The following is a 13,114-nucleotide window of genomic DNA, read 5'->3' as shown; positions in this document are numbered from 1 at the left end:
TTCTCCTTCAGTGCCAGACACTACTCAGTTATTCAGTAAGCAGACAGCTTTGCTCCTTTCTTCAGTGACTCATGAAAGAGTTGACAGTGTGTTAAGGCCATCTCAGCTTCAGTCTAACAATCTGATTTGTTGGCTCAGTAGATTTAGTGCATCTTGATTTTCCTGAAAAATTCCATGTGAAACCCAATACCAGCTACCCTGACAACATCTTTATCTACATCAGTAAGCTCATACTGGTCAAGATGCAAAAAGAAAGACTTGTGTAAATCTGAGAATTTTGTAATGAAAATGTAAAAGTTTAACAGGTTTCATATGCAGAAGTTTTTAATCCACAGATAAACTTCAGCTAAATTCAGAAGTGATATTTTGCTTTTGGACAGTCTTTGTTAATCTTAAGCAAAGATATTAAATAGTTGTATACTGTTAGTATGTGCTTGCTACAAGAAGAAAAAAGTCCTTATAACCACTGTGACTGTAAATGCAAAACACTGAAGAGAGATAATTTAATAATCAACTACAACAGAAAAAACAAAACAAAACAAAACCACAAATCCAAAACAAGTATACACATGGATTATAGAACAGGTATAAAATAAATGTGTAGAAAACAGCTTGATTTCCTGGGGTGAACAGTATATCAGATGGTTGCTCCCCAGAAAATTGTCACTTTTGCAAAAAGTTCCTAAATCATAAGGCAATTTAAAATGTGACTCTGTTTACTTACTGAAAGATCCAGTTTTCCTGTATTCCAGTTAAATAAGATAATTACATTTCTTCCTATGGTTCATAAAGACCAGCAATGCACTTTATAGTAACTGCAAATCTGAGATATTTTCTCCATGTAATCCCACCTATGTGTTTTATATTTGTGAATTATCAAATTCTGGCCAGTGCACCTCATGATATAACCTGTCATATACTGTGCTTTCCTATCCAAGAACACACACAATACCACTTCAACTTCTTCTACATTTAATTGGTAATATCAAAACTATTTTCTGGTGTACTTCAAATGCACATTTCTGAGAAAATTATGGTATATAGCAGTGTTCCACTTGGATAAAACAAATTTACTATAAAATCCATAAATAAACCTAGGAGTACCACTTTCAGCAATTAAATGAAGTAATTTACTGTTTGGACAAGTGTATTCTGAGAATGGTCCACAGGTGGACCTTGAACCACAGGACATTGTCAACCTGTTGATGGCAGTCAGTAGTGACTGAAATAAGTAACAGACTGAACTGACTGAAAACATCTGTTCAAAAGATTTCAATAAGGGTATCAAAAGAAATCTTTGAATGTCAGAAGAATGTCTTTGAATGGCATACCTATTCTAAGGATTCTGTTGCTTTCTGGCACAAAGCAGAGACTAGAATGTCATTCTCTTGCTGATTTCATGAACAGCATCACTGGGAATGTGAGACGAGTGTCTATTTGTTTCCAGTTTAATACAGACATTGCAAACAGCCTTGAAGAGAATGTAGGTTTACACTGCGAAGATTGGTGAACAAGAGCATGTTTTAACAGTTTGAGGCCAATCTTCATTATGTTGGTGGGTTTCCTTAGATGTCTGAGTTTCATGATAATGTGCTCTGGGATTCCTGTGAAGAAAATGCTTTGGAGCTCTTGAATTGAGAAAGACTTGTGAAGAGAAGATAGTGGGCACAGTAATTTTTAATAGCCTGTGCCTCTCAGGGTGTCTGGTGCTTACTAATCTTTCTGATCATCAAGAATTAATTTAAGGCAGAAAGCAACAAGAAGCATAACTGTAGTGTAGCTTCTCTGAGGCATCCTAAATCTCAGAGGGATTTTACTCTATCTCCCAAGTACACTAAAATACAACATTGACAGAGATAACAAGCAGGGATAAGCAAATTCAAAGAAACCATCTTATTCAGCAGTTGCCTGGAGATGCAGGATACAGACCCACCAATCTGAGTTGGTTATTCTAGAAGGGAGAGAACTGCAGCTGGATTCCCAGAGAATCAGGTCATGCACCCATCTGGCAGGATTTTGGAATTCAAAATTTTAATGGATTTCAGAAACTCAGGGAGCTAAAGTCACAGTTCCAAGGGTTAGGTGGCTGATTTAAGTGTATGGACAACTGCACCTCTGTTCTGATTTGCTAACAAATACTCAAAATTCTTCTAGGCCCACAGCCTAGCACAAATTCCCCTCTTTTCAGTGCACTAGCCTATACATCAGGAAGAAGGAGAACAGGTATCAGTGAGAATGCCAAGATGCATGGGATAAGATGGGATAAAGAGATTTAAAGATGCTAACAATGATGAGTATTCAGTTACTTCCCTAGGAAAGCACCACACTAAGTTGGCTAGTTCACACATAAGCAGGGAGGACTTTCTTGGTGCTGGTCCTGTTTTACCACTTGCCCTTAGTACCAGTGATATTTCGCAATATAATGCCACATTTAGGATAGTTTTTAGGAAAGAAGTAAATATAAGCCAATGAGTACTCCAGTCATTTAAAAGACATATTGCTGCTACAAAGTCAAATATATTGAGCATGCTTCCCCTGTGCAGATTTTATGCCATCACAAGACAGTCTCAAGATTTTAAGTCCATCAAGAGACAGCAAAAGCATGTTAACTCTGAGCAGACATTAAGCACTTTAATAGTAATGAATAATTTACCATAAAATATACCTAATACTTAGTCAGAAAAAAAGCCCTTGAAACTAAACTAGCACAATTTTTTTTTTGTGGTATAATGTTATGTGTGAGGAATCAGACATAGAATCATAGAATCACTGTATGGTGTGAGTTAGAAGGGACCATGAAGATCACCTACTTCCAACCCCCCTGCCAGGGGCAGGGACACCGTCCACTAGACCAGGTCTTAGAGTCCTATCCAACTTGAGCTTGAACACTCCCTTGGATGAAGAGCCCATAATCTCTCTGGCAACCTGTTCCAGTGCCTCACAATTTTTCCCTAACATCTAATCTAAACCTACCCTCCTTCAGCTTGAGACCACTCCCCCTTGTCCTTCTCCCCAGGGCTCATCTCAATTCATTCTCTGCCCAGCCTGTGTTTGTGCTTGGGATTGCCCCAAACCAGGTACAGGACCTTCCACTTGGCCTTGCTGAACCTCATGAAGTTCTTGTGGGCCCATCTCTCAAGCCTGTCCAGGTCCCTCTGGATGGCATCCCTTCCCTCCAGCACACTGACCACACCACACAGCTTGCTGTCATCTGCAAACTTGCCGAGATGCACGCAATCCCACTGTCCATGTCTCCAACAAGGACAATAAACAGCACCAGCCCCAACACCAGCCCCTGAGGAACCCCACTCCACCTGCAGAATTACAGCTTGTCACAAAAGCAGGCTTGCAGATTTTGGGGCTACACTGATCTCTTGAATATTAACATTGCACACATACCCTACAGATACTCTTGTTCCTCCATCGAGGAACAGGTTTCAACCCTAAGAAAGATAAACAAAACACTCTGAATTTGTTAGACAATGCATAACTGTGCTGCAAACAGAATCAGGAAAACACCTGATGGAAAGCAGATATATTCTCTGTTCCTTAGGGAGCACAGCAAGATAGATAAAGGTCTGTCACACTGAAAGAAAATGGAGATTCTTTCCTATCAAAAGGCTAAATCATATTTAGGATACAGTTTACTTTATGGGAGAACTTTTGGCAATAACCATGAAGAAAAGTGGTTTTATTCATCTTGATTACTGTCAGGGATTTTTCCACTGTGTAAACAATAACTCACAGGTATTCAGGCACCCAAAGCTTTGAAACAGCTTTGAGGGAAGACAGCAACTGACTTCACTTGAATCCAAACTCATCATATAAACCTCTTGATAGTTATTATTCTAAGAAGCACATTGCCTGTTTTTGCCTGCATAGACTACAAAGTGCATGAAAAGTACTGAAAGAGCTTGAGAAGTTGCTGGGGGAGGGAATGCAAATTTATTCAGACCCTTTTAAAACAGTAGACAAGCACTTGTGCTAATCCTAGAGATGTGCTTATTTTTCTAAACTGTTGCAAATGTTCTCTTAAGATCATAATAAAAATCTAACTTTGAATTTACCTAGCATTACACACATATCACATAAAATTAATACTAGTCTGTACACCCTTCGCAATTTTGACTGTGCTCAGATTAAACCAGACAGGGCTTGCTCAAATGAATATTTTTGGACCATAAAAAGGTACTTTTAAGCCCTTGTTTTCAGTGGGAAACTGTGCTTGCTTTGTTTAAACATCATATATGCCCAGATTTAGAATTTGGTCTGAGAAAGCAGAAGAACACTCATAACAGAAAAAAAGGCAATTTCTTCCCCAAGGTGATGGTGAAGAACAGCACGGAAGATAGGGATGCCAACACTGTAACACTTCAGTAACAATTAGTCATCACGTCTTAGCAGAACATAATATAATAAAACCTATTTTTCTAGGATTTTTGTTCACATTTTTTCTTTTTAACAGCACGTACTTTACAATGCCTTTTTAGATCAGATATTATTGGTTTTTTCCTTCCAGATGCTTAGAGGTTAGGAAACAATTTTCTTTCTTTGGATTCCTCTCCTGGGAAAAAAATTCAGCAGCTTGTTAGTTTCCTCAGTGCTCTCTGTATAATAAAAGGCAGCATACATGGAAGCCCTCATTTTTCTCTTAGCTCTACTGCTCCAGACCTGCAGCTTCTATTAGTCTCCTTGGGCACTGAAGATGTTCAGCAGCTCTAAGGATTGAATATAGTCAGACCAAACAAATATCAGACTCTCATACTGGAACAATGGACTTAATAAGGACTGGAGTTCTAGATAGCAGTGATTTTATTATTAAATAAAAATAAATAAAATTATTAAAATATTTCTTCCAAGTGAATGAATGCATCAGGAAAGATGTGACTTATTAGAAAAATACCTTATTTCTCTTTTCTTGAGTGGTCACGTCCACAGGCCCTCATTATATTTTGTAAAGTGCAACAGAGTAAAAGCACATCTCAGTCTAATCACTGTCATTATACAATTTATATAAAAATATTTTTTGTTATTCTTATCTTCCATGTGTATCCTCCTCTTTTCTTTTTTCTCCCCTTTTTCTTCTTTAGTGCTATATCTTATTATTTATTTGTTGTCCTTTTCTTCTGTGCACTAGTAGTTAATTATGTTTTACATATACTGGAAAATTCTAATAAAAGCACTAGGATTTAGAAAATAAACTTTTCTCTTTTATAATTGATGGAAAATCTACAAGTTTAATTAGGCAACCCATGGAGATAAATGCGTCAACAAATGAATTTCCCACTCATGAATGCAGCACAGCTAACAAGAAACTGCCTAGGAAGTTTTAATTTATTTGGGTATCAAAGTATTTATGCCCAACAGATTTGGGCCAGATAATAGCTTTCCAATAAAAACACAAGATTACAGACTAAACCCCAGCAGGGCAGCTGATTCTTAAGCACTGGGAAATCTCCCTCTGTATTAGAGCACACATATTTTTCTTTCAGAGTGACAGGCAAGCAAGTGCTTGCCAGGAAAATGCCTGAGTGAAGAAGGCGTTGATATAAAAGTGTCCTTTGCAGGTAGTCAGTACTTAGGCTCTTCTAGGCTGCTCTATAATCTCAGGTCCTGATGACCTGAAGAAGAGGCAGTACAAAGATCCTATTTAGCCGATGTGCCTCTGCCACAGCATATAGCACAGCACGTGCCACAGCAGAGATGGCCATGATACACAGAGTGTCCTCATACAATTTGAGAAAGCTTTAAGCACTCACCCATAGAGAGTAACACCATATCCCATCAGAAGGCTTCAGGCATCTGCTCACACAGAGAAACATCAAATCACTCCAGAAGGCTGCAGGCATCTGCCCTTCTTGTTCTTTAGCCCAACCTTTTACACCCCTCGTGTTGATGCATTGCACCTGGGTGCCCTCTGCTCCCTTTGGTGGTTGCTCAGTGCCCCTGGGCACTCCATGGCTCATTGCTGTCAGTGCTGCTCACCTGCCCTGCACAGCTGTACCCGTTGGGGGTGAGGCTTGGCCGCAGCCCCACTCCCAATTACCACAAACTGTGTACCTACAAACCTCTTGTTTACAGTGCATGTTTTTTTTTCTAGTTATACTCTGCACCACCTTAATCCAGAAAAGAAAAAAGTGAGCCTAGTCTGAGACTGCTGATACCAGCCATGGATAAAAATTGAGGTTATCTTGAGATTAGAAGTATCAAGAGGAAGGAAACACAAGCATAATACCTTAAAAAGAAGAAATAGAAATGTTATTTTAAGTAATAATCGCATTTATAACTAAGTCAGATGTTCAACATTAATAACTGACATAAGGAAGCAATCGTATTTATAAAGGAGATATTTATTTCTGAAGATTCAAAGAGACATTGCACTTTTTTCTTTTGCATCTGAAAAGCAAACATTGTACTTGAGGAATCAATTAAAAATAAAAGGGTAAAAGGGAGGAAACAGCATTATCAGTTCAGAATCAATTTCCAATTTGTTTCCACTTAAGAACATTACTGGTTCTTCAGAGCAATAACTGCATAGCATCTTGGGGACTTCACAGGATCAAATAACTTCACAAGTCCAGACCAGGCAATGTTTTCCTGAAAATGACATATGATTGTAGTGCATAAAAATTTGTTTGACTTATAAGCTAAAATATTGTAATAAATCCACATTTTGAAATACAAAATTGAAAATAAATAGAATTATGTTAATGCAAAGCAGGAAAACCACTTATAAGGAAATGGGGGGAAAGTTTGTTGTGAAAAAAGGACATTTAATTATTTTTGGTGCTATCAAGTGATATCTTCCCACCTCCTTCATCAACAAAGCTTTACTTTTTGGTTGAACTGGAGAAAAGAAATTAAGGATCATGTCATGCTCATTTTATGTTGCACATTCTACTACTGAAGCTAATTAAATGACTTTTCAAATTATTCAGGCTGGCTGGATCAGGTCATCATGCTGCATTTGGCTTTTTTAAGTTTTATTTTTCTTCCTAAACACATTTTGTGAATCAATCAGTACAAGATGAAACCCATGCATATATTACATTTAGAAAAGGTGAATTAGTGCTATATGCAGCAAGTTTGATTTCCCATCTTGGAAATTACACAGATTTCTAAGCAATTTTTAACTGGTTGCCATTTGGGAAAATACATCATTATTTAGCTATTTCAAATTGCCTCTCTGTAAAAATACCAGTTAGAACAAAGGCATGCATTTACTACAATTCAGTTGTTCCAAGTGTACCATGGCAGAGAATAAAGTGAGTTTTCACTTATGATAAAATGGAGCTGTTTAAAATGAAAGGTTTATAGGGAAAAACCACAGCTATTCATATGAATGAGTTTAAACTTTATTTCAAAATTTTATTTTGAGCATGGCCCAGAACAGAAGCTGGAAGATGCTACCATTTCCTCCTAGGAAATTATTAGTTGTGTGAAAAATGTTTACTGGTGCAGAAAAAGTATTACCAGTGCTTTCAAGTTAACCAGGCCAAGCTTCAAATCAATGTTAGAAGAAATAGTGTAATAATGGAAGTCATCATGGAGTAAATGTAGTAGCATTTGCTTATTACATCCCAGATCTATACTTGTAAAATATATCCAGGCTGTATGTTAGTCAAATGTACCTCAGCTGACCCATACAGTTAGAAAAAGTGCACCCTCTCTCATTATCGATCTTAATTAAGAAACAGTAAAAGGAAGTCATAAACATTTTGGATCTAATTCAAAATTTTTTGAATTCTATGTTCCAAAGCACATTAATTGAAAGTTCAAGTATTAACAGCACAATATTTGCTTAGCATTTCCAAAAATTTTAAATTATTAAATAACTCATTATAGTGTATAAAATGAGCTTTGATGCATATTTGATTAATTTATTTTTACTATCTATTGACTAGTAATTACCATACAATTAAGAGACCATAAACTTTACTGTTGCTGCTTTGTTGAAAATAAAAACATCTGCTGGGCATATGTTTATACTAAATGGAATGAATGCTTATACTTTGCAAATATGATGAGAATAATAATTCTGCAACAGAGACTTTTTGTCTGCACAGTAATAAATTGACTGAAATAGTCTCATTTCAGTGATGTAGCCTTTAGGTATCATAAAAGAGAATGCAAAAATACCTGCTCCTTGAGGTAGCAAAGACGATCCAGGAGTATCAAAACCTCTATGCAAGGAGCCAGAACAACCTTCAACTGAAAGAAAGATTAGATGCTATAATCCTTTTGGGAAAGACAGGCAATACACTTCCAAATGGCTACATTTCCTCACAACAATTCCAGGAAGGTCAATTATTTTTTAGGGGTTCTGTTGTATAAATATCACCTTGCTAGTTTTCCCTATGGGATGGACATCTTCAAAACAGATTATATTAAATATCAAAAATATATGGAATGCCATAAAGTCAGGGAACTATGTTATTTAGTTGTTTTTCAGACACTGTCCAACAAGAAAATAATATTAAATGTAGCAGAACAATTTAAAGAGGGAAATAATGAATTTCAATAAAAAGAGTTTTTTATGAAATAACTGCATGGAGACCAGTCTAGATTTAAAAGGAGACTGACATTCCATTTTCCAGTGCAATAGTCCCTCTTGAAAAAGAATCTACCATGTGTTCACTTTATTACTTTACTTACACCTAATATAGTTCTGGAATAGGACACGCTCCAAAGTATGGAAGGGGGAACTGCTTTGTTTTTTGAGATTGCATACCACAGTGTAAGACAGTCCACCTCCACATAAAACTTAATAGGGCTTTGTTCTAGACTAGCACATATATATGCAAGGTAGTAGTATTAATCCCATAACTTTTACCATATTAAATGCTTCAAGCTCATTCATTCTGTGCTTGTACTTTTCATAGTAATCCATTATACAGCTGTCTGGGAGCTGCAAGGGATTAAAAAAGAGATATCAGAGTTATTGTAGTTACTTTTTCAAGGGAACTTTACAATTAAATATTGACACACTACAAAATGAAATCTGTGTTTCATTTTTGAAATTAGCACTTTGCTAATATTTGTAATAATTTTCCAATAGCAGTTCCTCAGTTCTTATTTAGAGTAACTGTTCTTCACACAGCATTTCCCACTGACATGAAATACTGAGATATATCTATTATTCAGAAAACTCCAGTCATTCTTAAATGAGAATTACACAGTGAAGTGGAGAGTGGCCAGTACTGCCTCTGTGACTGCAAACTCTGCAATTTGGGGTTGAATTTCATGCACAGACAGTCCAGGAACTTGACCAATCCTTCTCAGCCCTTGCTGGCCAGTGCAGCAGAGCAGATGCTGCAGCTGTGGCCATGACTGCTCTTCACAAAGCATGTTCTCTATAGGGCAGCCAGACCACCACATCTCCTGGCTTTTGAAGGTCATGACGCGTCTGCTCTGCTGACCACAGTCCTGGACACTGAACAACACACTTGAGATGGCCAAAAAAGTGGGAAGTAGGATTGCAGCATTATTGCTGATGGAGACTGCTGGGAAGAGCAGAGCTGGAAAAGCCTGATGCACTTCTGCAGTACTGGGAGTTTTGCAGTATGGCTGTTCTGTCATGGCTATGGAACAAGGGAGTCCAAACTTAGCAGAAAAGTAACAGCTCTGACAGACATGTAGATGTGGCACTGAGGGACATGGCTTAGTGGAGGACTTGCAGTGCTGAGTTAACAGTTGGAATTGCTGCTCTTAAAAGTATTTTTCAGCCTAAATGATTCTATGATTCTATGACTCAAGACTAGGAAAGCTGAAGTGCTTACTAAATTTTTGCACATTTTATTAGAAGAATAATCTGAGAGCATGTGGCTAATACAGTTGCAAAGAAGTAAAATCTTTGTCTAAAATAGGGAAACAAACCAGGATTCATTCAAAAAATATGTAAGTTTTCAAATCAGGTGAATATTACAAACTTTATCCTGGGACAGCCAAAAAGGGACTGAAGTGACCTCAGAACTTTTTACTCATTGTCACTGAGAAGTTCTCAAAGATAAGATGTCAGACAGATAGCAGATATATGTCTTTTATTACAGAACAGACAGTTCAGATCCAATGCAGTGAAAAAACTGAACAAATAAAGAATTTAAAACCACTGAAAGATGAGCAAATAAGTAATAATCAACACAAATCCATCAAGGATAAATCACAAGTCAGTCTACTTCACTTGTAAGGAGGGTAAAAAGATTTATGACAGAGAAAAACAACTGGTTCTCATATAATTTGATTTCAAAAATATTTTTGATAACATTTCCCATAATAATTTTATAAGCAAATTTAGGAAACAAATTTCAGATTAAAGTACTAAAAAGTCAGTGAAAACTGTTTGAACAACCATAACCACAGAGTGGTTCCTAATGGGTCTCTGAGCAATTGGAATAACCTGCTAACTGGAGGTCCATTATGGAATGCAGTATTTTCATTAAGAATTCAGACAATAGAACAGAAACCACATTAGCTAAGTCTGCAAATGTGCAACAGGAAGGCATTGCCAGAACTTAAAATAACTTTCAGAAACTGGAGCATTGCTTAGAGAAGAAGTTTGAAATGCTGTGCAGAAAAGCAGAAGGGACTATGCTCAGGCAGAAATAATCAGCTGTTCAGGATGGGGAGCACCAAATGACAGTCTGGAAGACAGAACAGATCATAAGCTGAGCGAGAGTCACAGTTGTGCTACTGCAAAAAAAACCCCAAAACCAATCACCATTCTGTGACATGTATGGGAGAGCAGCCTGCAAAGTGCAGGAAGTAATCCTTCAACTCTGGCAGTGGAAAAGCTCTAGCTGGAATACTGCATCCATTTTTGGGCATCAGATTTCAAAGAAAGAAATTAACTGTCTGAAAAAGGCCTGAGAGGGAAAATAGATCAGAGATCTAGAAAACATGACCTATGAAGAAAGACTCAGAGAACTGGAACTGATCAGGCTAAATGAGACAAAATTGAGAGTGGGGATAATGACAGTTTTTACAAGGCTATCACCAAGAAGTAGAGAACAGTTTGTTCACTGTGTCTGTAGTGGATAGGGCAAGAACTAATGGGCTTGAATTGCAGCAAAAAAAACCCCCAAAAACCAAAACAGTCAGCCAAAAACTTGAAGAAACATTTTCTCTTAGAGGTTAATTAAGGACTGGCAAGGTTGTCAGTCTCCAGCATAGGAAGCTTTTAGAAGATCTGACAAATACTATTTTCAGGAATGATGCATAATTTTAACCCTGCTTTAAAACAAGAGATCAGAAAAAACTTTTGTAGTATTTCATTTATATTTTTTTTAATTTAGAAAGTATATTTTCCCAATTGCAAAGGCAAGGCTGAGTAGCTTATCCTGCAGTACTAATGTGGACTAACAATAATTTTTTTGGTCTTATTGCTATTTTATTTCCTGTGAAGCTGTGCAAATATTTAAGAGTTCTTTTTGTTTTTCCCTTCTCCTCTAAACAGTCAAACCAACTAAAATATACTTGTCGTGAAATAAACAAAATAGTTTATTTAACCTCTGGCCTATAAGCTTTTCATTTCAACTGAGTATTAATAGGGTTTTAGTATAATGGATTTTTGAAATTACAGGCTATTTGGAATTAAAATACAAAGATCTATATTTGGAAAAATGTGATCTTAAACCTTTCTGCTTTTGCTTCCTTTATGTTCTCCATTTTTCAAGACGAAGCATTCAAATTAAAAGAAAACAAGCTGTCAAATGTTTGGCAAATACAAAGTGGGTCAAAAATGTCTCTTGCACACTGCCATACTCAACTATGTGCTTTTCCATTCCTTCCCTGCCTATTATGCATTCTGACTGAACACATCCTGTTGTGACAGACTAGGTACTATTCCAAACTGTGCCTCAGATAACAGTTTGGTGAGCAAACCAACTCAATGCAACAGCTCAGCTGGAAAAGAGAGGAAGTGTCCATTGAAAAGCACTGGTAGAGAAGGGCGTGAAAAGGGTAACTGGTAGTTAGCCATGTGGCAAATTTATTGGAAAACAACTACAATCCAGATAACATTGGCTTTGTCTGAAACTGCAATAGCTTTCCACCTGCCTTCAGTACCTAACACAAACTTCAGCTCTCCTTCCAAGGTGAAGGAGTAGTTTACTCCTGGCATTTTTGAAGAATTGTACTTCCACATGCAAAGCAAGCCCCATTCAGCCACTGAAGCCGTCCAAGTAACTGTTCTCTGTGTTGTCACTCACCTGTGTATCCAAAAAAAAATTCTTCATATATATATGCACTGAACATTTTTCTTACATTTTGATATTGATATTATGAACATGAAAAAACTCAAATATATACATTTCTCTTAATAATGGCTCTGCACTCAAAGATCTAGCTTATGTTACTGACACTGAAGTGACCTTAATTTCATTTTGGCCAGTATTTCCTCCCTGATACAGCTACAATGTCTCCTGGTCTTTATCAGGTAACCAACAAAAGGACCTCATCTCTTTGTATTGTGATGGTGGTGTAAGCTTTATTTGGAACTAATTTCTTTGTGGATTGATGTGGTCACTCAAACAGCCAGAACAAGCAAGACAACCTGACAAGGTCTCCAGCCACCTAGCTGTAACAATACCATACAGGTATACCATATATACCATAAATACCATATGGCAGAGATGGCACTAAACATGAGCCATAGGGCTGACTGATCTGTTGTGAACATGGTGAGACTGTCACAGAGCTCTGAGAGCATGTGAGATACCACACACCTGAGCACACCCACCTTGGACTGCAGTCCCACAGGCACACTGATAGAGCACAGGCTGAAAAGAAAATATTCAGGCACAAGTTGTGGGACAGTTACTGATACCACACTTCACGTTTCTTCAGAGAGAATTTTTTCAGCACTGTATCCTTTCCTAGACTAAGAGTATTTTCACTGAATCAAAGTCTCTTTTACTGCCCAATGCTGCACATGTCTTCCAGAGAGGAGACAGCCTAAGGATGCTATTCCACAGTCTGTTAGATGCAATTCCTCTTTGCTACCTCAAAGGGACTGCTTCTTCCTGCACACACTGCTTCCTACTGCACAATTCCATGTTTCCTCTCTCTACTTGTACCAGCACTATCAGGAACACTAATGAGAGTACAAGAAAACTGT

The 13,114-nt window shown here is 37.4% G+C and overlaps 1 protein-coding gene across 2 annotated transcripts in view; it reads right to left on the bottom strand.

The window, feature by feature from the left end:
* METTL25 (methyltransferase like 25) overlaps positions 1-13,114 on the bottom strand; it is a 69,237-nt gene that overhangs the window by 16,458 nt on the left and 39,665 nt on the right. The window contains exons 10-12 of one of the 2 annotated variants that reach the window (XM_064419634.1): positions 8,834-8,908; positions 8,140-8,211; positions 6,333-6,597 (exon numbers count right to left, since the gene is read on the bottom strand). The exons of the other annotated variant lie outside the window; for it this stretch is intronic. Coding sequence (XP_064275704.1) covers positions 6,508-6,597; positions 8,140-8,211; positions 8,834-8,908 — 237 coding nt within the window. The 3' untranslated portion in view covers positions 6,333-6,507. Of the gene's footprint in view, positions 1-6,332; positions 6,598-8,139; positions 8,212-8,833; positions 8,909-13,114 lie in introns of those variants that run through there. 2 annotated transcript variants of the gene reach the window in all.

Source organism: Passer domesticus, chromosome 5, assembly GCF_036417665.1.
Source record: "Passer domesticus isolate bPasDom1 chromosome 5, bPasDom1.hap1, whole genome shotgun sequence".
NCBI lineage: Eukaryota > Metazoa > Chordata > Aves > Passeriformes > Passeridae > Passer > Passer domesticus.
This window is presented reverse-complemented; position numbering and strand designations above follow the sequence as displayed.